This window comes from Ranitomeya variabilis, chromosome 6, assembly GCF_051348905.1.
Source record: "Ranitomeya variabilis isolate aRanVar5 chromosome 6, aRanVar5.hap1, whole genome shotgun sequence".
Lineage (NCBI taxonomy): Eukaryota > Metazoa > Chordata > Amphibia > Anura > Dendrobatidae > Ranitomeya > Ranitomeya variabilis.
The window spans coordinates 216,839,463-216,863,340 of NC_135237.1; the positions used below are offsets into that span (position 1 = coordinate 216,839,463).

Consider the following 23,878-nt stretch of genomic DNA (forward strand, 5'->3'; position numbering starts at 1 on the left):
CTTTCCCCCCTCCCCTCTTCCCACTCCTCCACCAACATCCCTCCCTGTTGTATAATTTGATTATATTGTTTTCTTGTTCCCTGTTTTATCACATTTGTTTGGCCATGCCGCTTATACACTACTCATCTTGAAAATGTGACTATTTGTTTGATGTTGGTGTGAAATAACCCTTTAGTGAAAAAAAAATCTTATTGGTTTTTAAAAAAAAATAAAAAGCATCGAAACAAATAACAGTTGTTCTTTTGTATATTTTTCACACTAAAATTTCAGTCCTCTTGTGCAAATTTTTTTCGCGCCAAATTTGCACAAGAATGAACATGCTGCGATTTTTTTTCGCTAGTGTGATTGAGGCCTAAAGGTACAGTTACACGTTACGATCTCGTTGACGATATCGTTTGAAAACGTCACGTGATCACGTCGTTCATGCGATGTCGTTTTCACATCGTTGCGTGTTACATGAAGATATCGGACGAACACATCGTTGGATCGCTGATCGCAGATTTGAGGTCAGGATCTCAAATCTGACGATCCTCATCCAATTATGTGTCAGAAGATGTGCAGCATCGTTCAGTGTAACGCTGAGATGAACGATGTCGGTCTAAATTCTCCTATTCCTGCCATTGTGAAAAATCGTTCTGCAAACGTTTGCAATGAGGCTAACGCGGAGCCAAAATTTACATCGTTAACAAGATAGTTGCTTGTGACGCCTCTTGGACGATGTGAAACTGATTGCACGAACGATGTGATCACATGACATTTCTAACTATATTGTCGACGAGATCGTAACATGTAACGGTACCTTTGACCGCTGCGGATCTGCAGCAGTTTCCCCTGAGTTTACAGTACAATGTAAACTTATGGGAAACAACAAAAAAGGCTGTGCACATGCTGCGGAAAAATCCGCGCGGAAACGCTGCGGATTACATTCCGCAGCATGTTACTTCTTTTCTGCGGATTTTCGCCTGCTCCAATAGGAAACTGCAGATGAAAATCCACATAAGAAACCGCAGTAAAAAACGCAACGGGTTTTCACTGCGGATTTTGGAATTCCGCTGCGGAAAAATCCGCAGTGGAATCCGCAAAGTGTGCACATAGCCTTAGACACAAATGCTTCTGGTCATTACTCACAGCTGTACCTTGCTCTAAAATTTCTAATTCTCTATTTAAAATATATAAAAAATAATTCATTGTTTCAGCGCTTTTTTGCTCAAATAAAACTAAACTAAATACAATATGTATAGTCTTTATATTATCAAATACAATAAACTGAACAGAACTAACTTGAAACTTGAAACTACATGGGTAAACTCGATGGAAAACAGCAAACAACCTCCTGTGGTGCAACAGTAATGGCCTTAATTACAGAACAAAAGACAGTGAATAGAGATAAGATAAGCTATAGATAAAATCCTTTAGGTCATTTGACCCTTCTCTGGGTTTCAAAGGTAGAAATGTCAAATGACCCATCTCTGGGACTTCTAGTGTTAAAGCCTCAATGCTCCTCTGGGAAATATGCAAATTGTCTCTTCAGACAACCATTGAGGACTCTCAATTCTAAATATTTCTCTTCAGAGAGTAAGAGGACTAAGAACTCTGGTGCCATATATTGGAAGTAGCAATCCTAACAGTCAATGTCGACTCTTTTCTCTGGAAAGGCCTGGCTTAATGGTTACTGCTATTGTTTGCAGCACTTTGGAGCTTGGCTCACACTGGGCTGTTGGCAGGATGCTTATATATTTTTATGATTGTGTTTCTGGGAATTTTGGTTTCATCTGACATCAAAAAGAAAAAGTACGGGTACTATTCAGTAGGTTAATTTCCTTTCTAATACATCTAGTGTGTGTATTTAATAAAAGGAAGTTGGATTGTGAGCCTTATTAAGGAAAGGTAATATTATTGTATATTGACCATTTACGGACAAGAATAATTGAGATGAAATGTAAATCCTTATTTCCAAGACATAAAGGGATTAATATAAAGTAAGCCTATTCTTTCTCCTGGTGTAGTAAATATTCCATAAATTTTTTGGAACATTGATTTTTTTTTCTTTGAGAACTCTGATATAATAGACAAATACTGTAATCTAAAATGTTTTTCATGTAGGTGTATTTCAAAAAGACAAGTGTGCCTCACCAGCTTTGAAAGGTTCAAGTGCCTCCAGTATGAATGCATTCCAAAACAGATGAAGTGCGAACATATGAGAGAGCCCGTGTGCGACATCGAAAATACAGAACACCCTAACATTTGTACTCTATTTCAAAGGGGAAAGCAGTTGTCCTATAAAGGCTCATGTCAGGTAATGTAATATAGTCACAGCAAAAGTACTGTTTTTTTTTTTATTAAAGGCTGTTGTATTTATTGATTCTCACTATGTGTTACTTTTTTTCTCCCAAGACTGCAATGGATATCACTGAAACAGGCACGAATGCTTAAGTTCTTAAGTAAGGAATTTTGATACCATAAAACAACTCCCATCATGTCTCCATCCAGTTATCTGTCTGCATTATCTCATAACCTCATCCATACATGTAAAAATACATTACTGAGTTTATGAGATCATAGTTCATGTCTGTTTCTATATGTAACAGCTTTTAATGCAATCAACTTCAAGTTGCATGTGCAGATGACCTTAGTAATCTGAAAAGAAACACAAGTTATCCCACTATTATGGATTATAGTGTCTGAGATACGTTCTTTAGAATTGTTTGATTGGACACAAAGAATGCTTCATTTACCAGTAGTAATCTAAAGTTTGTTGCAGATGTTGTCCAAACATACATTAATTCATTTTTCATTATAGGTTACAGTACTTGTTCTTGCCAATACCAACATTTGAAAGGAAAACCATCATCAAGGATTCAGCATTTATATGTGTACAGGTCCTTCTCAAAAAATTAGCATATAGTGTTAAATTTCATTATTTACCATAATGTAATGATTACAATTAAACTTTCATATATTATAGATTCATTATCCACCAACTGAAATTTGTCAGGTCTTTTATTGTTTTAATACTGATGATTTTGGCCTACAACTCCTGATAACCCAAAAAACCTGTCTCAATAAATTAGCATATCAAGAAAAGGTTCTCTAAACGACCTATTACCCTAATCTTCTGAATCAACTAATTAACTCTAAACACATGCAAAAGATACCTGAGGCTTTTAAAAACTCCCTGCCTGGTTCATTACTCAAAACCCCCATCATGGGTAAGACTAGCGACCTGACAGATGTCAAGAAGGCCATCATTGACACCCTCAAGCAAGAGGGTAAGACCCAGAAAGAAATTTCTCAACAAATAGGCTGTTCCCAGAGTGCTGTATCAAGGCACCTCAATGGTAAGTCTGTTGGAAGGAAACAATGTGGCAGAAAACGCTGTACAACGAGAAGAGGTGACCGGACCCTGAGGAAGATTGTGGAGAAGGACCGATTCCAGACCTTGGGGAACCTGAGGAAGCAGTGGACTGAGTCTGGTGTGGAAACATCCAGAGCCACCGTGCACAGGCGTGTGCAGGAAATGGGCTACAGGTGCCGCATTCCCCAGGTAAAGCCACTTTTGAACCATAAACAGCGGCAGAAGCGCCTGACCTGGGCTACAGAGAAGCAGCACTGGACTGTTGCTAAGTGGTCCCAAGTACTTTTTTCTGATGAAAGCAAATTTTGCATGTCATTCTGAAATCAAGGTGCCAGAGTCTGGAGGAAGACTGGGGAGAAGGAAATGCCAAAATGCCTGAAGTCCAGTGTCAAGTACCCACAGTCAGTGATGGTGTGGGGTGCCATGTCAGCTGCTGGTGTTGGTCCACTGTGTTTCATCAAGGGCAGGGTCAATGCAGCTAGCTATCAGGAGATTTTGGAGCACTTCATGCTTCCATCGGCTGAAATGCTTTATGGAGATGAAGATTTCATTTTTCAGCACGACCTGGCACCTGCTCACAGTGCCAAAACCACTGGTAAATGGTTTACTGACCATGGTATTACTGTGCTCAATTGGCCTGCCAACTCTCCTGACCTGAACCCCATAGAGAATCTGTGGGATATTGTGAAGAGAAAGTTGAGAGACGCAAGACCCAACACTCTGGATGAGCTTAAGGCCGCTATTGAAGCATCCTGTGCCTCCATGCCACGCCGCATTGAAGCAGTCATTTCTGCCAAAGGATTCCCGACAAAGTATTGAGTGCATAACTGAACATTATTATTTGATGGTTTTTTTGTTTGTTATTAAAAAACACTTTTATTTGATTGGACGGGTGAAATATGCTAATTTATTGAGACAGGTTTTTTGGGTTATCAGGAGTTGTAGGCCAAAATCATCAGTATTAAAACAATAAAAGACCTGACAAATTTCAGTTGGTGGATAATGAATCTATAATATATGAAAGTTTAATTGTAATCATTACATTATGGTAAATAATGAAATTTAACACTATATGCTAATTTTTTGAGAAGGACCTGTATATGCACGTGTGTGTGTGTAAATACATGCTCCTTAACATTGAAATTGCAACAACAAGAAGGTGATGTCCTAGACATATGGAAGACACAGGATCAATTATTTGCTCTGATGAAAAAATGGAAGTTAAATTTTTAGAGCAACTTTATTCAGATACAACTATGACCATTGTATACTTACATGCCTTGGCATGCTATCAATAAGGTTATTAAAGGGGTTATCCACACCTAGAACAATCTCTTCTTTATCTGAATGTTTGCCCCGTGAAAATAAAAATACCTATACTCACCTCTCGTGGCAGTGCCGTTCTAGCAGTGTTGGCACTCACATTCCTGGGACTCATGTGCATTTGTTATGACATGTGATTCCTGCGTTCAATCACTGCTGGTGTCACTGTTCCCATCAGACGTATTAGTAATCAAGAGGAAGTGAAAGTTGCTGCTAGCCATTCACGTCCTCTTGATTACCAATATGCCTGAAGTTGGGGAAAGTGATGCCAGCAGTGATTGGGCATAAGTTTCAAGTGATGTAACAACCTCACATGAGCCACGGAAACAGTGCTGGCATGGGAAGAGAGTGAAAGTGTTTTTATTTTCTTAGGGGAAAACATTCAGGTCAGGAAGTTATTGTCCTTGTAATGGACATCCCCTTTGAAGGGGTTGTCCCACAAACAAAATACATTTTACTGTAATCTATAAATCTTAAAATAATAAGTTCCACAATTGGATATGTTAAAAAATGTTCCTGTGCTGAAATAATCCTATAAATATGCTCCTTCTACATACGGACTTATTTGCTGTCCCATCATGCAGGAACATTGTCAGCATATACCAGCTCCTGGTCAGGGGTAAAAGCAAAAGTGAGTACACAGATAACTCAACAGTGGCTAACAGCAGCTTGTTTGTGTTAGGGAAAACATTTCTTTGTCTATTTGTTTCATCACAGGAGCGAGAGTTTTTGCCATGTCACTAGCCCTGTAAGCTTATCATAAATCAAGTCAGTGGTGTACAAGCTCAGTGGCCCGCAAGAGTTTATATGTTACTGACTGTTTATGATGAGCTCAGAGGACTGATTACCTGGCAGAAACACTTACTACTGTTATAAAACGAACAGTCAGAGAAATGTGTTTCCTAACACAGACAAGCATCTGCAAGCCACTGCTGTTTCGTATGTATTCTCATTTATGCTTCCTACCCTGGAACAATGTAGGACACCCCATTGGAATGTTCTGTCATGTTGATTGCACTTGTGCACGCAGCGCAAATCATCAAGATCCGCTGTTACAAGCTCCCTTTTTTAATTGTCAACCAGTGACGTCCCAGATGAGCTCAATGGGAGAGAAGTCCTTCGATTTTGCAGACTATAGTAGCATGTTTAGGCTGTACAGGCATCTCACACTAGCAAAACATCATGCGACTTGGTGTTCCGGTGTTGAAAAACAACTCCTGGGACTCTGTAGCATCAGTGGTTTCACCACCAAATAAACAGAATGATGAACAGTTAGTATACATGAAATAAAGACTATGGGGGTCCGGCTGCCATACATTATGCCACCCGATGACATAACCCTCGAAATAGGACTAGTGTGACATTCCCTTGTAAAGGCCTCTTTATGGCGCTGCCCACATGGTCTCCTGACTAATCTCTAGCTATCATTGCGTCTGTGACAAACCTCTATTCAAGCCTCCCTTACTTTATTTCAAACTTCAAAACCAAAGTGATTAAGTGTAACACAATATTGTTCAGACAACCATTATTCACCTCACTGATAGCATGCTAAAGCGTGTAAGTGCATATATTTCTGTGTGTGGAGCTCATACTTGATACTGAATAAATTGAGTTGTTTTGAAAATGTTCTTTCCAATTTTCATCATTTGCATATCATTAGTATGTCTACTGATCCTGTGATTTCCTTAATTCCACAACTTTTGCTTATTGGTGTTGCAATTTCAATGTTAAAGGGAACCTGTCAGCAGGATTTTGCAAAGTACAGACACAGTCTTATTGGTGCTTTGATACTGATTGAAACAATACTTATGTTCAAGAAAGCCATTTTGTGTAATCAGGTTTTGAAGCTCTCCTGTAATGATATCTTTGTGCATCAGGGCAAGATAGTTGGCAGAGTCTTTTATTGGTTCTCTGGTCTCAGAGTCATCCTACAGTTGGAATGACAGGTCACTGATCCGTCAGTGACCTGCCTCCTATTTTAAATATCGTGCCGGGGAAGTAACTACTGTGGTCTCCAAAAGTACATTATGACTCCAACAAAATGGTGTCACCAGCAGCGACCCATGCACAGTCGCATCTCCAAGTTATCGATCACATTCTTAATCTGTGCATGTGCTGCACACTGTGAGCAGAAGCCATGTGCTGGAGCACATAAAAGAGAAGCTATATATCGGTGCTGCTCAATACATCTTGCTAGTGAAGGCAACATCGGAAGTGTGGTATAATATTCTAAAAAAAAACTATTTCAATCCCAATGTGCCACCAATCCATTAAGCTATACAAGGAATATCAGTTTTCATGCTACCTAATTATATAAGGATAGGGTGAGATAGGTAGTCTATGTATATGGAAAGAAAAGAGAAAACCAGTTCACCCTCCTGCAGCTTCAGTCCTAGAGTCCATGATCAGTGCTGCTGCAGGCACTCAACTAGACAGGAATAAAGAAGGAGATCCAACTCACAGAACGCCGAAATGAGGTAAAATCAGAATACGGTATGTCTTTTTTTTTTTTTTTGTAGCAGCTCTACTTTTTTGAGATAATGTACAGTTGCCCACACATGAATTTGAGATTTTTTTCCTCAACAGGGGTATTAATTATAGAATCAAAGATGGTCTATAAGGTATGTGACAAATACTTGTAAAATACATTTAGATACGTAGTAAGGTATTAGTCAAATACATAACTGACCATCTGTGATTCTATACCAACTCTGTTGGCGACGTGCTCCACAGAAACTTGTAACAATGTAGTAGAGCATTTGGCAACCTCGACGTCTTGTCATTTCAAGTAAGTGGTATTAACGAGACACTGTTTGTTTCTTCCTAGATTACTTAAGAATTTAAAGGTATGGTGCTTACTGATTCAGCAGAAGACCATTCTTGAATTTATGTTTATATGTTTTCACCCTCACAGGTGATAACATGGCCTCCTCACAAATACAATGTTTGAGTCATCCCGATTGCATTCTCTGTGTTTGTGGAGAGTATTTATTGAGGGAGAAAATAAAATCAAATCCATTTCTAATTTTGTGAAAAAGGCATACCTAAGCTATTTCAAAATAAAACTAGAGGACACAGATAAGACATGAGCTCCACACGTTGTCTGTAAAACTTGTACAGAGCATCTTCAGCAGTGGACAAATGGTGGGAGGAAATGTCTGACATTTGAAATACCTGTAGTCTGGAGAAAACAGAGGAATCACAATGAAGATTGCTAATTCTATGTGGTTAACATAAAGGACATCAATGTTTGCAATCAAAGTAAATGAATGTATCCTGACCAAGATTCGTCAAAACGACCTGTTTTACACTGAGATGAAATACCAGTCCCATCAGTCAATAAGCTAAAAGAGCTCTCTGAAGAGGAATCCTGGTCTTCACTCAAACAGAAGTGATTTTGAAGGAACCTCCTAATTTTTGGAATTTTTGGAGGATTTCTAAGTCCTCTTTTTGTGGTTCTGCTGTTTAGTGATAGGACTCGCAAGTGTGAAGACCCTTGACATGGGTTGCGAGCTTCCATATTTTGGCCATAATATCAACTAATACCTCACATATATTTACTTGTGTTTTTTGCACTCTATTTATCTCTCAGGGAGTAGTTGGGCCCAGATGGCTCTGTACACTGTGGCGTCTGTTCACACGGGATGCATTTTGGTTATCACTGGGCAGCCCGCCTGATCTAAAAGTATGGGCGTCACTAATAGGCCAGATGCTCTGCATTACCTGTATGTGTACAGCACTGCATACAGATAATTTTTTGTGCACTAATGTACCAAACAGCCACCCCCTCCATGGATTGGTAGGTTGAGACTGGCTGTTTCATCGGTATTGTTGCACCTGTGATGCAGTCATCTTTAATTTGGTCCACTGCACCCTGATAGTGCATTTGTTTGGTGGCCTGGGCAGGTAAGCATCTCTGCCTTTTTTCTGGTGTTTCTTGTCCAGTCCTATCTTATATCCAGAATCTGCATAGTCTGAACCCGTACCAGTGGCCATCCTGTCTTCTATCAAGAAGCCACACAGTCTGAATCCCTACCAGTGGCTGTCCTGTCTGCACCTGCACCAGTATCCGGTCCTGCCTGGGATTTTGGACCTGAACTAGCATTCCTAACCCTTGGGATCAGCTGCTACTGTTCCAGACATTGCTCTGGAATAGTACCTGGTGGCAACCTGCAGCCCAAGGCTGACCTCACTATCAGAGGCTCCAGTGAAAATCAAGTAGCCGCTTTGTTAAGTCTCTCCAGGGTAATCCTGGCCTGTGGCGCAATGGGTCCACAATCCACCAACGTGACACTTGTTTTATCTGTCTCCTGGCTAGTAGATCAAAAAATGAGAACTGGGTGATAAAACAGTGGCCTCTGAGAGAACATATATTAATTAGAGAAAAGAATGTAATTGCAGAACCATTGGTTGACAGATCAAATTTCACATCAAATTTAATGAAGCAGTTTGTAAAGGCATTATACAAAAATGGAAGATGCTTAGACTACATCTGCAGAAAATTATTATACTTAGAAACTATACGTGGGTCATTTTTATGGTCCTCAAATCAGAGTACTCATGAAATATCCACACTTCAAAGATTCATTGAACGATGCTGAGGCAGATGCATGGTCTTCTTTAACTATGGTTGTACATAATTTATTGGGATTTATAAAGCAGATAATTACACTTAACTAGTAGGAAGAATGCTATCCTCAATGACAACTTTTTATGCACGTTTAATTCATATTCTGAGATGTAAATTCTTCATAAATAAAATAAATGTACGTGTATGATTTTTTTTTAATAACTAAGCAGGCAAAATAATGTTTAGTAGACATCAGTCCTATTGTTTGATTGTCGTATGCATATACAGTTAGGTCCATATATATTTGGACAGAGACAACATTTTTCTAATTTTGGTTATAGACATTACCACAATGAATTTTAAACAAAACAATTCAGATGCAGTTGAAGTTCAGACTTTCAGCTTTCATTTGAGGGTATCCACAATAAAATTGGATGAAGGGTTTAGGAGTTTCAGCTCCTTAACATGTGCGACCCTGTTTTTAAAGGGACCAAAAGTAATTGGACAATTGACTCCAAGGCTATTTCATGAACAGGTGTGGGCAATACCTTCGTTATGTCATTCTCAATTAAGCATATAAAAGGTCTGGAGTTGATTTGAGGTGTGGTGCTTGCATTTGGAAGGTTTTGCTGTGAAGTAAACATGCGGTCAAAGGAGCTCTCCATGCAAGTGAAACAAGCCATCCTTAAGCTGCGAAAACAGAAAAAAACAAGCCGAGAAATTGCTACAAAATTAGGAGTGGCAAAATGTACAGTTTGGTACATCCTGAGAAAGAAAGAAAGCACTGGTGAACTCATCAATGCAAAAAGACCTGGGCGTCCACGGAAGACAACAGTGGTGGATGATCACAGAATAATCTCCATGGTGAAGAGAAACCTCTTCACAACAGCCAACCAAGTGACCAACACTCTCCCGGAGGTCGGCGTATCAATATCCAAATCTATCATAAAGAGAAGACTGCATGAAAGTAAATACAGAGGGTTCACTGCACGGTGCAAGCCTCTCATAAGCATCAAGAATAAAAAGGCTAGACTGGACTTTGCTAAAAAACATCTAAAAAAGCCAGCACAGTTCTGGAAGAACACTCTTTGGACAGATGAAACCAAGATCAACCTCTAACAGAATGATGGAAAGAGAAAAGTATGGCGAAGGCGTGGTACAGCTCATGATCCAAAGCATACCACATCATCTGTAAAACACGGCAGAGGCAGTGTGATGGCTTGGGCATGCATGGCTGCCAGTGGCACTGGGTCACTAGTGTTTATTGATGATGTGACACAGGACAGAAGCAGCCGAATGAATTCTGAGGTATTCAGAGCCATACTGTGTGCTCAGATCCAGTCAAATGCAGCCAAACTGATTGGTCGTCGTTTCATACTACAGATGGACAATGACCCAAAACATGAAGCCAAAGCAACCCAGGAGTTAATTAAATCAAAGAAGTGGAATATTCTTGAATGGCCAAGTCAGTCACCTGATCTCAACCCAATTGAGCATGCATTTCACTTGTTAAAGACTAAACTTCAGACAGAAAGGCCCACAAACAAACAGCAACTGAAAACCACCGCAGTGAAGGCCTGGCAGAGGATCAAAAAGGAGGAAACACAGCGTCTGGTGATGTCCATGAGTTCAAGACTTCAGGCAGTCATTGCCAACAAAGGGTTTTCAACCAAGTACTAAAAATGAACATTTTATTTAAAATTATTTAATCTGTCCAATTACTTTTGGTCCTTTTAAAAACAGGGTGGCACATATTAAGGAGCTGAAACTCCTAAACCCTTCATCCGATTTTAATGTGGATACCCTCAAATGAAAGCTGAAAGCCTGGACTTCAACTGCATCTGAATTGTTTTGTTTAAAATTCATTGTGGTATTGTCTATAACCAAAACTAGAAAAATGTTGTCTCTGTCCAAATATATATGGACCTAACTGTACATAGGGTATATCACATCTCATGATAGAGCTGGTGGAAGAAAAGGAAGGGTAGCTTTAGAATCCACGACAAAAACTGACAAAAATAGGTTAAATATCTCAAGCACTAATTTTCTTGTTCTTCTAATAGAAAGATAGACAATAGAAAGATATGAACATAATAGAGAGATAGATTAGAAGGATTGATAGATATGATTTGATATATAATAAATGGATAGCTTGATACATTCTAGATAAATAAGTAGGTACATACTGTAAGTAATAGAAAAATAATAAATAGTTTGAAAAAGGTTCTCGCTAAAGAGCCAAAACATCGCCATGATGGGCTATTAAACAGATGTTTTTTTCACTCTGGATAGTGTGCTGCCTCTAATCTCTAAAAGTAGACACATTCTAGATAAATAAGTAGATACATAATAGATAATAGCTTGAAAAGTTATACATAGTGATGAGCGAGTATGCTCATTACTCGAGTTTTCCTGCGCATGCCTGGGTGTTCTCCGAGTATTTGGGCGTGCTCGGAGATTTAGGTTTTGTTGCCGTAGCTGCATGATTTGTGGCTGCTAGACAGCCTGAATACATGTGGGGATTCCCTAACAAACAGACAATCCCTGCATGTGTTCAGGCTGTCTAGCAGCCACAATTCAGGCAGCTGTGGCGACAAAAACTAAATCTTTGAGCACGCCCAAATACTCGGAGAACGGGAAAACCAGAACAATGAGTATACTTTCTCATCACACTAGTTATACATTGATCAGAAGATATATAGTTAGATATATCTATCATAGCTATATCCACCTATCAGAATTATATAACGACCCAATCTGTCTATATATGTACTATATCTATCTGCATATCTATTCAATCTCTCATATTTACCAATGCTATTTATCTATCTATCTGTCACCCTCCATCTGTCCATGTCTATCTATCTATCTATCTGTTCCCTAGCTGCCTTTTCCGTGTTATTTACTCCCTGAATCTTTCAATCTTCGATATCCCTATGCACGGTATATCTAGTAGATACGGAAAGTATTCATACCCCTTTACATTTTTCACTCTCTTTTTTTTTCATTGCAGCTATTTGGTAAATTCAAAAAAGTTCATTTTTTTCTTATTAATGTACACTCAGCAACCCATCATGACTGAAAAAAACAGAAATGTTGTAATTTTTGCAAATTTATTAACAACGAAAAACTGAAATATCACATGGTCATAAGTATTCAGACCCTTTGCTCAGTATTGAGTATAAGCACCCTTTTGAGCTAGTACAGCCATGAGTCTTGGGAATGATGCAACAAGTTTTTCACACCTGGATTTGGGGATCTTCTGCCACAGTGGCGTAACTTGAAACTCATGGGCCCCGATGCGAAAGCTCCAACGGGGCACCCAAATATTTTAAATCTTTAATAGCAATAGTCTTTTTCTATAGGCCAAAGGGACTTTTAGGGCCCCCTAAGCTTCAGGGTCCAGGTGCTATTGCAATCCCTGCACCTGTTGTAGTTACACCTCTGCTCTGCCATTCTTCCTTGCAGATCATCTCCAGTGCCATCAGGTTGGATGGTGAACTTGGTGGATAGCCATTTTCAGGTCTTTCCAGAGATGCTCAATTGAGCTTAGGTCAGGACTCTGGCTGGGTCAGTCAAAAATGGTCACAGAGTTGTTCTGAAGCCACTCCTTTGTTATTTTAGCTGTGTGCTTAGGGTCATTGTCTTGTTGGAAGATGAATCTTCGGCACGTCTGAGGTCCAAAGCCCTCTGGAAGAGGTTTTCGTGCAGAATATCTCTGTACTTGGCCGCATTCATGTTTCCTTCAATGACAACCAGTCGTCCTGTCCCTGCAGCTGAAAAACACCCCCATAGCATGATGCTGCCACCACCATGTTTCACTATTGGGATTGCATTGGCCAGGTGATGAGTAGTGCCTGGATTTCTCCACACATACCGCTTAGAATTATCACCAAAAAGGTCTATCTTCATCTCATCAGACAAGAGAATCTTATTTCTCATAGTCTGGGAGTACTTCATGTGTTTTTTAGCAAACTCTATGCGGGCTTTCATATGTCTTGCACTGAGGAGAGGCTTCCGTCGGGCGACTCTGCCATAAAGGCCCGACTGGTGAAGGGCTGCAGTTATTGTTGACTTTGTGTAACTTTCTCCCATCTCCCCTACTGCATCTCTGGAGCTCAGCCACAGTGATCTTGGGGTTCTTCTTTACCTCTCTCACCAAGGCTCTTCTCCCACAATTGCTCAGTTTGGCTGGACGGCCAGGTCTAGGAAGACTTTTGGGGGTCCCAAACTTATTCCATTTAAGGATAATGGAGGCCACTGTGCTCTTAGGAACCTTTAGTACTGCAGAAATTCTGTTGTAACTTTGGCCAGATATGTGCCTTGCCACAGTTCTGTCTCTGAGCTCCTTGGCCAGTTCCTCATGATTCTCATTTGGTCTGGCATGCACTGTGAGTTGTGAGGTCTTATATAAACAGGTGTGTGCTTTTCCAAATCAAGTCCTATCAGTTTAATTAAACACATCTGGACTCCAATGAAGGAGTAGAACCATCTCAAGGAGGATCACAAGGAAATGGACAGCATGTGACTTAAATATGAGAGTCTGAGCAAAGGGTCTGAATACTCATGACCATGTGATATTTCAGTTTTTCTTTTTTATTAAATTTGCAAAAACTTCTACATTTCTGTTTTTTTCAGTTAAGATGGGGTGCAGAGTGTACATTGTGAAAAAATGAACTTTTTTGAATTTACCAAATGGCTGCATTGAAACAGAGTGAAAAGTTTAAAGGGGTCTGAATACTTCCCGTACCCACTGTACATAGGCTATCTACTTACTGTATCTCACCCTGTCCCTATCTAAGTAGGTAACATGAACACTGATATTCATTCTTTCTTTCATTCATTCATTCATTCATTCATAGTTTAATGGAGTGGTGGCACAGTGGGGTTGAACTTATTTTTTTAGAATATTATACCGCTCTTCACTAGCCAGAAGTTTTGAGCTGTTGGCGACACAATTTTGTTGGAGATATAATGTATTTTTGGAGACCACTGAAATTTCTGTGCCGCCGCGATATTAAAGATAGGAGGCAGGTCACTGATGGATCAGTGATCTGTCATTCAATCAGAAGGCTTAATAAGGGACAAGACCAACAAGAGAACATAGCATAAGCAGGAATTAAAACATAGCTTTTAATGTATAACCAAATAAAGGAATATATTAAATAAACTGTCACCCAAAAAAAAAAAAAAAGTCTATCAATAAAAAAGTACTACTGGGTATACCCTGTCAGGGGATGTGCCATACAAAATTTAGTACTTATTAAGGATTTTTGTGCAGACGCTGGCAGTGGTCCAGTGTCCTATCACTCAACCCAAGGTACCTGATTAAATGGAGATAATGCCTATAGAGGAAGCATTTATCAAATGCCAATACAGATAAACAGATAACCTTGGTTGCATTAGTATTAGCAGTTATCACAAAATAAAGGGAGGGGTAAGATCAATTGGAAAAATGCAGTTTAGTATAGAGGGTGGTAACTCTATTTGTAGCACTGAAGCACCTTATCTCCCATGCAAGCTAGTCCCCTGATGATCCTGCTTGCAAAGAAACGCGTTGGGACCTGGAAATAAGGAGGGTGCAGGGCATGTTGTACCTTAGGGGTAGATGTGGACTGTCCTTGTAAGGGCAGGAGCTCGGGGATTGAGATTTATTGATAGCCCCCCAGGGACTGACAGGGAATTGTCTCCTGATGTTGTGGCTTGAAGGATTTCTCCACCTAAGCGAATTGGGGCTCCGCCTTACCTATCCTCAGCAACTGGTGAGATTGTTCCAATATTACATTTGTGTACATATATTTTCCAATTGATCTTACCCCTCCCTTTATTTTGTGATAACTGCTAATACTAATGCAGGGTTTAGAATAGATTGGAGGGGTGCGACAGTGTTAGAGGGGAGGCCACAGAGCAGGAGGTTGCAGTAGTCAAGGCGAGAGATGATGAAGGCATGGACTAGGGTTTTTACAGATTCTTTGTTGAGGAATATACGGATTCGTGAAATATTTTTGAGTTGAAGTCGGCAGGAAGTAGAAAGGGCTTGGATATGTGGTATGTGGTTTGAAGGAGAGATCAGCGTCAAGGATTACCCCAAGGCAGCGAGCTTGTGGGACTGGGGAGAGTGGGCAGCCATTTACTGTAATGGATAGGTTCGTTGGGGGGTCACGTGAGATGGGGGAAAGATGATGAATTCTGTTTTGTCTATGTTAAGTTTCAGAAATCTAGCGGAGAAGAAGGATGAAATAGTGGACAGACATTGAGGGATTCTGGTTAGTAGAGAGGTGATATCTGGTCCAGAGATGTAGATCTGTGTGTCATCAGCATAGAGGTGATACTTAAAGCCATGAGATTCTTTGAGCTGTCCCAGGCCAAAGGTGTAAATGGAGAAGAGCAGGGGCCCTAGGACTGAACCTTGTGGGACTCCGACAGATAGGGGGTGAGGTGAGGAGGTGGTGTGTGAGTGGGAGAGGCTGAATGTCTGATCTGTTAAGTATGATGAGATCCAGGATAGGGCCAAGTCTGTGATGCCAAGGGATGAGAGGGTCTGTAATAATAGGGAATGGTCCACTGTGTCAAAGGCAGCCGACAGGTCGAGGAGGAGGAGGACAGAGTAGTGTCGCTTTCTCTTGGCAGTTAAGAGGTCATTGGTGACCTTAGTTAGGGCAGTTTCAGTGGAATGGTGTGACCGGAAGCCAGATTGTAAGCGGTCAAAGAGGGAGCAAGAAGAGAGATGGGAGGACAGTTCAAGGTAGACATGTTGTTCCAGTAGTTTTGAGGCATAGGGGAGAAGTGATATATATAATATATATGATATATATAATATTAGATATAAGTGATATAGGGCAATAGCTAGATACAGAGGATGGGTCAAGAGAAGGCTTTTTGAGGATAGGTGTGATGGAGGCAAAGTCTTCAGCTGAGATAAGTGGGGAGGGAGGAGGTGCTGGGGGACGGAGGAGAGAATTGAAGGTGTTGAATAACTGTTTAGGGTTGTGAGACAGGGAGGATATGAGAGAGGAGAAGTAGGTTTGTTTAGCTGTGGCGAGTGTGGTCTTGAAAGTAGTGAGGGACTGTTGGAATGCGATCAAGTGCTCGTTGGAGTAAGATCTTTTCCATCTGCGCTCAGCAGCCCTGGAAGCTCGCCTCAGTTCTTTGGTCAGGCTGGTGTGCCAGGGCTGTGTTAATTTTGTGAACTTTGGTATGTGTAAGTGGGGCAGCAGATTCCAAAGCTACAGCTATTGTGGTGTTATATAAAGCGGCAGTGTCATCCGCGTTGTGTAAGGAACTTATATCTGTGAGAGGGAGGAGGGATTCAGAGAATGAATGTAGGTAAAGATGTTTAACATTTCTGCGAGGGTGTGAAAATTTGTGGGGTGGGGATTGTAGACACGGAGTGGAGAGGGAAGAGAATGTGAGAAGGTTGTGGTCAGAGAGAGGAAGAGGTGAGTTAGAGAGGTTAGATAGGGAGCAGAGGCGGGTGAAGATGAGGTCCAGTGTGTGACCATTTTTGTGGGTGGCTGTAGAAGACCATTGAGTGAAGCCGAAGGAGAAAGTGAGAGATAGAAGTTTAGTGGCAGCTGAGAGGTAAGTGTCAATGGAGATGTTGAAGTCACCCATGATGATAGTGGGGATGTCCGCGGAAAGGAAATGAAGTAGCCAGGTGGTGAAGTGGTCAAGGAAGGTGGTGGCTGGCCCTGGGGGTTGGTAAATGACAGCCAGTTGAAGGTTGGAGGGGGAGTAGATGCACACAGAGTGCACCTCAAAGAAAGGGAGGGTAACAGAGGGTGGAAGTGGGATTGGGGTGAAGGAGTAGTTATCTGACAGGAGAAAACCAACTCCTCTGCCATGTTTGCTGCTGGGGCAGGGTGTGTGAGAAAGGTGGAAGCCACCGTAAGAGAGTGCAGCAGGGGAGGCTGTGTCAGAAGGAGTGAGCCAGGTTTCGGTGATGGCGAGGAAGGAAAGTTTGGTAGTAACAAAAAGATCATGGATGTAGGAAAGCTTGTTGCAGACAGAGCGAGCGTTCCACAGAGCTCATGTTAGTGGGACTGGGGAAGCAGGGGCTGGGTGAATGGGTATAAGGTTAGAGAGGTTATGGAAGTGTTGTGTATCCGCTTTTTGGGCTCCCCTGGTGGTTGCTGGTGGTACTGGTGACTTGTTTGTACTTTGCTGCTTCTGTTCACCTGCTTCCATCAGTGTTTGGGAGTTTCCTATTTAGCCTTGCTCTCCAGTCATTTCCTTGCCGGTCATCATTGTAACCAGAGCCTTTGGTTGCATGTTCCTGCTACTAGTCTGCTGATCAGCTAAGTGGACTTTGTCCTTTTGTTTTGTACCTTTTGTCCAGTTTGCAGTTTTTGTAATTCTCTGTAGCTGGAAGCTCTTGCGGGCTGAAATTGCCACTCCTGTGTCATGAGTTGACACAGGAGTCTTAAAGTAATTTCAGGATGGTTTTTGAAAGGGTTTTCAGTTGACCGTGAAGTCCTCTTTTGTATCCTTCTGCTATCTAGTAAGTGGACCTCTCTTTGCTAAATCTACTTTCATACTGTGTATGTCTTTTCCTCTTAATTCACCGTTATTACATGTGGGGGGCTGCTATCATCTTTTGGGGTATTTCCCTAGAGGTAAGCCAGGTCTGTTTCTTCCTCTACCAGGCGGTTCTTGTGAGGGTTCGGTGCCCCCTCCTTAAGGGGAGGGTACTGTTGTGTATCCGCTTTTTGGGCTCCCCTGGTGGTTGCTGGTGGTACTGGTGACTTGTTTGTACTTTGCTGCTTCTGTTCACCTGCTTCCATCAGTGTTTGGGAGTTTCCTATTTAGCCTTGCTCTCCAGTTATTTCCTTGCCGGTCATCATTGTAACCAGAGCCTTCGGTTGCATGTTCCTGCTACTAGTCTGCTGATCAGCTAAGTGGACTTTGTCCTTTTGTTTTGTACCTTTTGTCCAGTTTGCAGTTTTTGTAATTCTCTGTAGCTGGAAGCTCTTGCGGGCTGAAATTGCCACTCCTGTGTCATGAGTTGACACAGGAGTCTTAAAGTAATTTCAGGATGGTTTTTGAAAGGGTTTTCAGTTGACCGTGAAGTCCTCTTTTGTATCCTTCTGCTATCTAGTAAGTGGACCTCTCTTTGCTAAATCTACTTTCATACTGTGTATGTCTTTTCCTCTTAATTCACCGTTATTACATGTGGGGGGCTGCTATCATCTTTTGGGGTATTTCCCTAGAGGTAAGCCAGGTCTGTTTCTTCCTCTACCAGGTGTAGTTAGTCCTCCTGCTGGCGCGTGGCATATAGGAAGCCGTAGGTATGCTCCCTGGCTACTGTTAGTTGTGTGGTAGATTTAGCTCACGGTCAACTCGAGTTTCCATCACCCGAGAGCTCGTTCGTTACTTATATGTTTCTTACGTTCCCTTGCCATTGGGAACCATGACATGGAAGTTTGTGATAGAGCGTGGATGGGAGGTAATGACTGTGGGAATGTGGTGAGGAGGACCAGGATTTGGAGAGATATCACCAGCAGTGAGAAGGAGCAGAGAAAGTGTTAGCAGGTGGCAGCAGGAGAGGGCATGAGGGGTCTGTCTGTGTTTGGAGGCAGAGGATTGTAGGTTAAGGACCAGTTTTGAGGAGGAGGTGAGATGGATGGGGAGGATTGAAGCAGAGATAAACAGTTCCTTACTTGGTGTAGGGATTAGGGGAGGTAGCATAAAGTGAAGGATTATAGGGGTGAGAGTGAAAATAAACAGAAGCATTGTTTACAGTGACTGGCCATTACCTTCAGTTCCCTTCAGGTTCAATTCAGGTTTTAATTCTACTGTAATCTTCACACTTCTAGGACACACTTCTAGGAATCACACTGCAGACTGAAGTCTATGCAGACTTGAGCTATGCAATATAAGTACAACTAAGTGCATTCAGGTGTGAAGCAGAGAGGAGTGGTCTCTGCTCATCATGGTCAGAGAATTAAGAGTGGACCAGATGCATACAGTAAAGCCAGAGTAAACAACGTCATAAATAACATGGGTGGGTAAAGCTGGGGTTAGCTGAAAGGCATACCATGTGATTGATAGGTGCAGAGGTGAGTCTATGTGCAAAGCTGGGTGATGTACTATGTGCACTTCATAGACAGACAGCAGGAGAGCTGGGTGGGTGAACATACCATGTGAATGATAGGTGCAGAGGTGAGTCTATGTGCAAAGCTGGGTGATGTACTATGTGCACTGTGCACTATACATACAATATAGAGATACAGTCTTGGCCGAAAGTGTTGGCACCCTTGAAATTATTCCAGAAAATGAAGTATTTCTCCCAGAAAATTATTGCAATTACACATTTTGTAATACACATGTTTATTTCCTTTGTATGTATTGGAAAAACAAAAAACAAACAAAGAAAAAATGGCAAATTGGACATAATTTCACACAAAACCCCCAAAACAGGCTGGATAACATTGTTGGCACCTTCAACTTAAAATTTGGTTGCACGCCCTGTGGAATAAATAGCTAGAATCAATTTCTTCATATACTCCAACCATCAATATGCTTCTTACACCTCTCAACTGGAATTTTGGACCACTCTTCTTTTGCAAACTCTCCTATGTCTCTCATATTTGATGGGTGCCTTCTCCCAACAGCAATTTTATAAGATATCCACAGGTGTTCAATGGGATTTAGATCCAGATTCATGGCTGTCTACTTCAGAATTCTGCAGCACTTTGTTTTTATCCATTTATTGGTGCTTGTTGAAGTATGTTGGGATCATTGTTCTGCTGGAAGACCCATGACCTAGGACGCAAACCCAGCTTTCTTACATTGTGTACTACATTGTGACCCAAAATCTAGATTTCATGCAAAGCACCCAATGACAGAAGCTGTAAAACAACCCCAAAACATCTTTGAATCTTCACCATATTTGATTGTAGGTACTGTGTTCTTTTCTTGTAGGCCTCATTCCGTTTTCGTTAAACAATAGAGTGATGGGCTTTACTAAAAGCTCTATCTTTTCTCTTCTGTCCGGAAGACATGTTCCCATAAGAATTTTTGCTTACTCATGTATATTTTAGCTTACGGCACTCTAGCTTTTTATGTCTGTTAGCATTGGGGTCCACCTTGATCTCCTGCCATAGCGTTTCCTTTCATTCAAAAGTCAACGGATAGTTCGCACTGACACTGATACACACTGAGCCTTCAGGACGGCTTGACTTTCTTTGGAGCTTGATAGGGGTTGCTTAGTTACTATCCGGACTATCCTGTATTGCAACCTTTCATCAATTTTTCTCTGCTGTCCATGTCCAGGGAGATTAGCAACAGTGCCATGGGTTGTAAACTACTTGATTATGTTGTGCACCGTGGACAAAGGAACATCAAGTTTTCTGGAGATGGACTTGTAACTTTGAGAATGTTGATATTGTTTAACAATTTTGGTTTTTAAGTCCTCTTCTCTTTCTGTTCTTAATGCTAGAGTGTGGCACACACAGACACAACATGAAAATATGGAGCCAATATATCCCCTTTTTATTTGGTTTCAGCTGTGATTTTCATTTTGCCCACACCTGTTACTTGCCACAGGTGAGTTTGAGTGACCATCACATGCTTGAAGCAAAGTTGTTTACCCACCATTTTGGAAAGATGCCATGAATTTTGTTCTGCACATTTTGGGGGTTTTGCTTCAAATTATGTCCAATTTCCTTTTTTTTCCTCTTTTTTTGTTGTGTTGTTCCAATACACACAAAGGAAATAAATATGTGTATAACAAAACATGTGTAATTGCAATAATGTTTTGGCAGAAATACTTCATTTTCTGGAACAATTTCAAATGTGTCAACGCTTTCAGCCATGCCTGATCATAAACATTTTCAGTTTCCAATGACAATATTTAAAAATATAAAAAGTTATTTGGTTGGAAGGGCCAAATCAGTCTTGGTCCTTAGGGGCCTAATCATTCATGAGGTCAAATACTGAACAAGGTAGACAGTAACATGATTTTATATTTAAAAAAAGGAGTTTTGGTTTATTTCTTTTTTTAAAAAGTCCACCTTTCAGTAGAATTAACTTGTTAATTTTTGTTTTGTGGATTTGTATGATAATGACAATACTAAATTTATGTATACTTTTTATGATTTACTCCATTATGTTATTGCAATTAAAAAAAAAACTTTTGGTCACCACATTCTGAGATTCTTATCTTTATATTTTTTTATAGACATGGCTATGTGACGACTTTTTTTTTGTGGGACAAATTTAAGTTTACACTGGTGAAATGTTTAGTTACATAGGACTATTTGATCACTTTTTATTCTGTCTTTTGATAGAAGGAAAGAAAAACTGTTTTACTACTTTTGCAAAGAAAGAAAATCAGTTACGGTACTTAGAAATAAAAATCTTGCTGTTCATATTCTGAGTCATAACTCTTTAGATTTTTTTTGCATATATTTTTATTCATGAATGCAGATAAAATTCATAATTATATCTGCCCTATTTAGCAAATATCTCCCAATGATGTCCTTTGGCTTTAATTACCCTCCTGTTGATCTTGTATCCATCTTCCAGTAGTTCGAATGTCATAGAACTAACATGCCCAGTGTTGTGTCACTATTCTCCCTTAGGCTGCTGGGGTACAGCTGTTTGGATGAGTACGCTCTTATGTGCTGATATGATTTGAACTGTGTTCTAGCTTACGTTCACCATTTAGTTGGCTTCCTTCAGAGCTCACTTGAGCTGTGCTCTTCTCTTCTAACCTGGTACATGAAAAGAAATATGTACTGTATGTAGTAAGCCATGGTTTATGCAAGTTTATACATAAATCCGTCACCAGACTGAGTTAGGTCTCCTTCACCCGTCAGCTTAAGATAAGGTACACTTGAAACAAACCGTTTTTTCTATCTGTGTGGGGTATCTTTGGCCTTCCCTGTGTACCCTTTATGTGTCATTTGTGTGCGGTCCAAGTGACACATACCGGAATACAATGCAGAATACAAATTACAGATTTTTGGGTATAAAGTTGTGCAAAGATAGTGGTAGATAGATATGCAGTTAATAGATATATGTGTGATATATATTATTAGGGTCTTGTGTGCGTAGCTTACTGTACATGTATTGGCTTAATAAATAAATTAATAAATGAAAAACATGTTGTGGGGTATCTCCCATCTTTGGCAATCAGCAAAGGTAAAGCAAAAAGCTCTGAGTTGATATTATTAGGCTGCAGCAGTGAATTCTCCAAAAACACAGTTGACATCAAGCCCTGGTGTTAGTAATAGAAAAGTATCAGACACACCCATTACTAACCCAGTAATAAAAAGCAAAAAAAAAAATGAAACTACTTTATTAAAAAAAAACAAAAAACATTCCCTAACTCGTACATCCCCCAACTCTAGCTATCTACAGTTGTGGCCAAAAGTATTGACACCCCTGCAATTCTGTCAGGTAATACTCAGTTTCTTCCTGAAAATGATTGCAATCACAAATTCTTTGGTATTCTTATCTTCATTTAATTTGTCTTAAATGAAAAAACACAAAAGAGAATGAAGCAAAAAGCAAAACATTGATCATTTCACACAAAACTCCAAAAATGGGCCAGACAAAAGTATTGGCACCCTCAGCCTAATACTTGGTTGCACAACCTTTAGCCAAAATAACTGCGACCAACCGCTTCCGGTAACCATCAATGCGTTTCTTACAATGCTCTGCTGGAATTTTAGACCATTCTTCTTTGGCAAACTGCTCCAGGTCCCTGATATTTGAAGGGTGCCTTCTCCAAACTGCCATTTTTAGATCTCTCCACAGGTGTTCTATGGGATTCAGGTCTAGACTCATTGCTGGCCACCTTAGAAGTCTCCAGTGCTTTCTCTCAAACCATTTTCTAGTGCTTTTTGAAGTGTGTTTTGGGTCATTGTCCTGCTGGAAGATCCATGACCTCTGAGGGAGACCCAGCTTTCTCACACTGGGCCCTACATTATGCTACAAAATTTGTTGGTAGTCTTCAGACTTCATAATGCCATGCACACGGTCAAGCAGTCCAGTGCCAGAGGCAGCAAAGCAACCCCAAAACATCAGGGAACCTCCGCCATGTTTGATTGTAGGGACCGTGTTCTTTTCTTTGAATGCCTCTTTTTTCTCCTGTAAACTCTATGTTGATGCCTTTGCCCAAAAAGCTCTACCTTTGTCTCATCTGACCAGAGAACATTCTTCCAAAACGTTTTAGGCTTCTTCAGGTAAGTTTTGGCAAACTCCAGCCTGGCTTTTTTATGTCTCGGGGTAAGAAGTGGGGTCTTCCTGGGTCTCCTACTATACAGTCCCTTTTCATTCAGACACCGACGGATAGTATGGGTTGACACTGTTGTATCCTCGGACTGCAGGGCAGCTTGAACTTGTTTGGATGTTAGTCGAGGTTCTTTATCCAACATCCGCACAATCTTGCGTTGAAATCTCTTGTCAATTTGTCTTTTCCGTCCACATCTAGGGAGGTTAGCCACAGTGCCATGGGCTTTAAACTTCTTGATGACACTGCGCACAGTAGACACAGGAACATTCAGGTCTTTGGAGATGGACTTGTAGCCTTGAGATTGCTCATGCTTCCTCACAATTTAGTTTCTCAAGTCCTCAGACAGTTCTTTGGTCTTCTTTCTTTTCTCCATGCTCAATGTGGTACA

At 40.7% G+C, this 23,878-nt stretch overlaps 1 protein-coding gene across 6 annotated transcripts in view; it reads left to right on the top strand.

Moving 5' to 3' along the window:
• RECK (reversion inducing cysteine rich protein with kazal motifs) overlaps window positions 1–23,878 on the top strand; it is a 1,181,658-nt gene that overhangs the window by 937,861 nt on the left and 219,919 nt on the right. For 5 of the 6 annotated variants that reach the window (XM_077269433.1, XM_077269437.1, XM_077269436.1 and 2 more), the window contains one exon: window positions 2,104–2,296. In XM_077269433.1, coding sequence (XP_077125548.1) covers window positions 2,104–2,296 — 193 coding nt within the window. Of the gene's footprint in view, window positions 1–2,103; window positions 2,297–2,394; window positions 2,470–23,878 lie in introns of those variants that run through there. The other variant, XM_077269439.1, reaches the window with a different exon arrangement.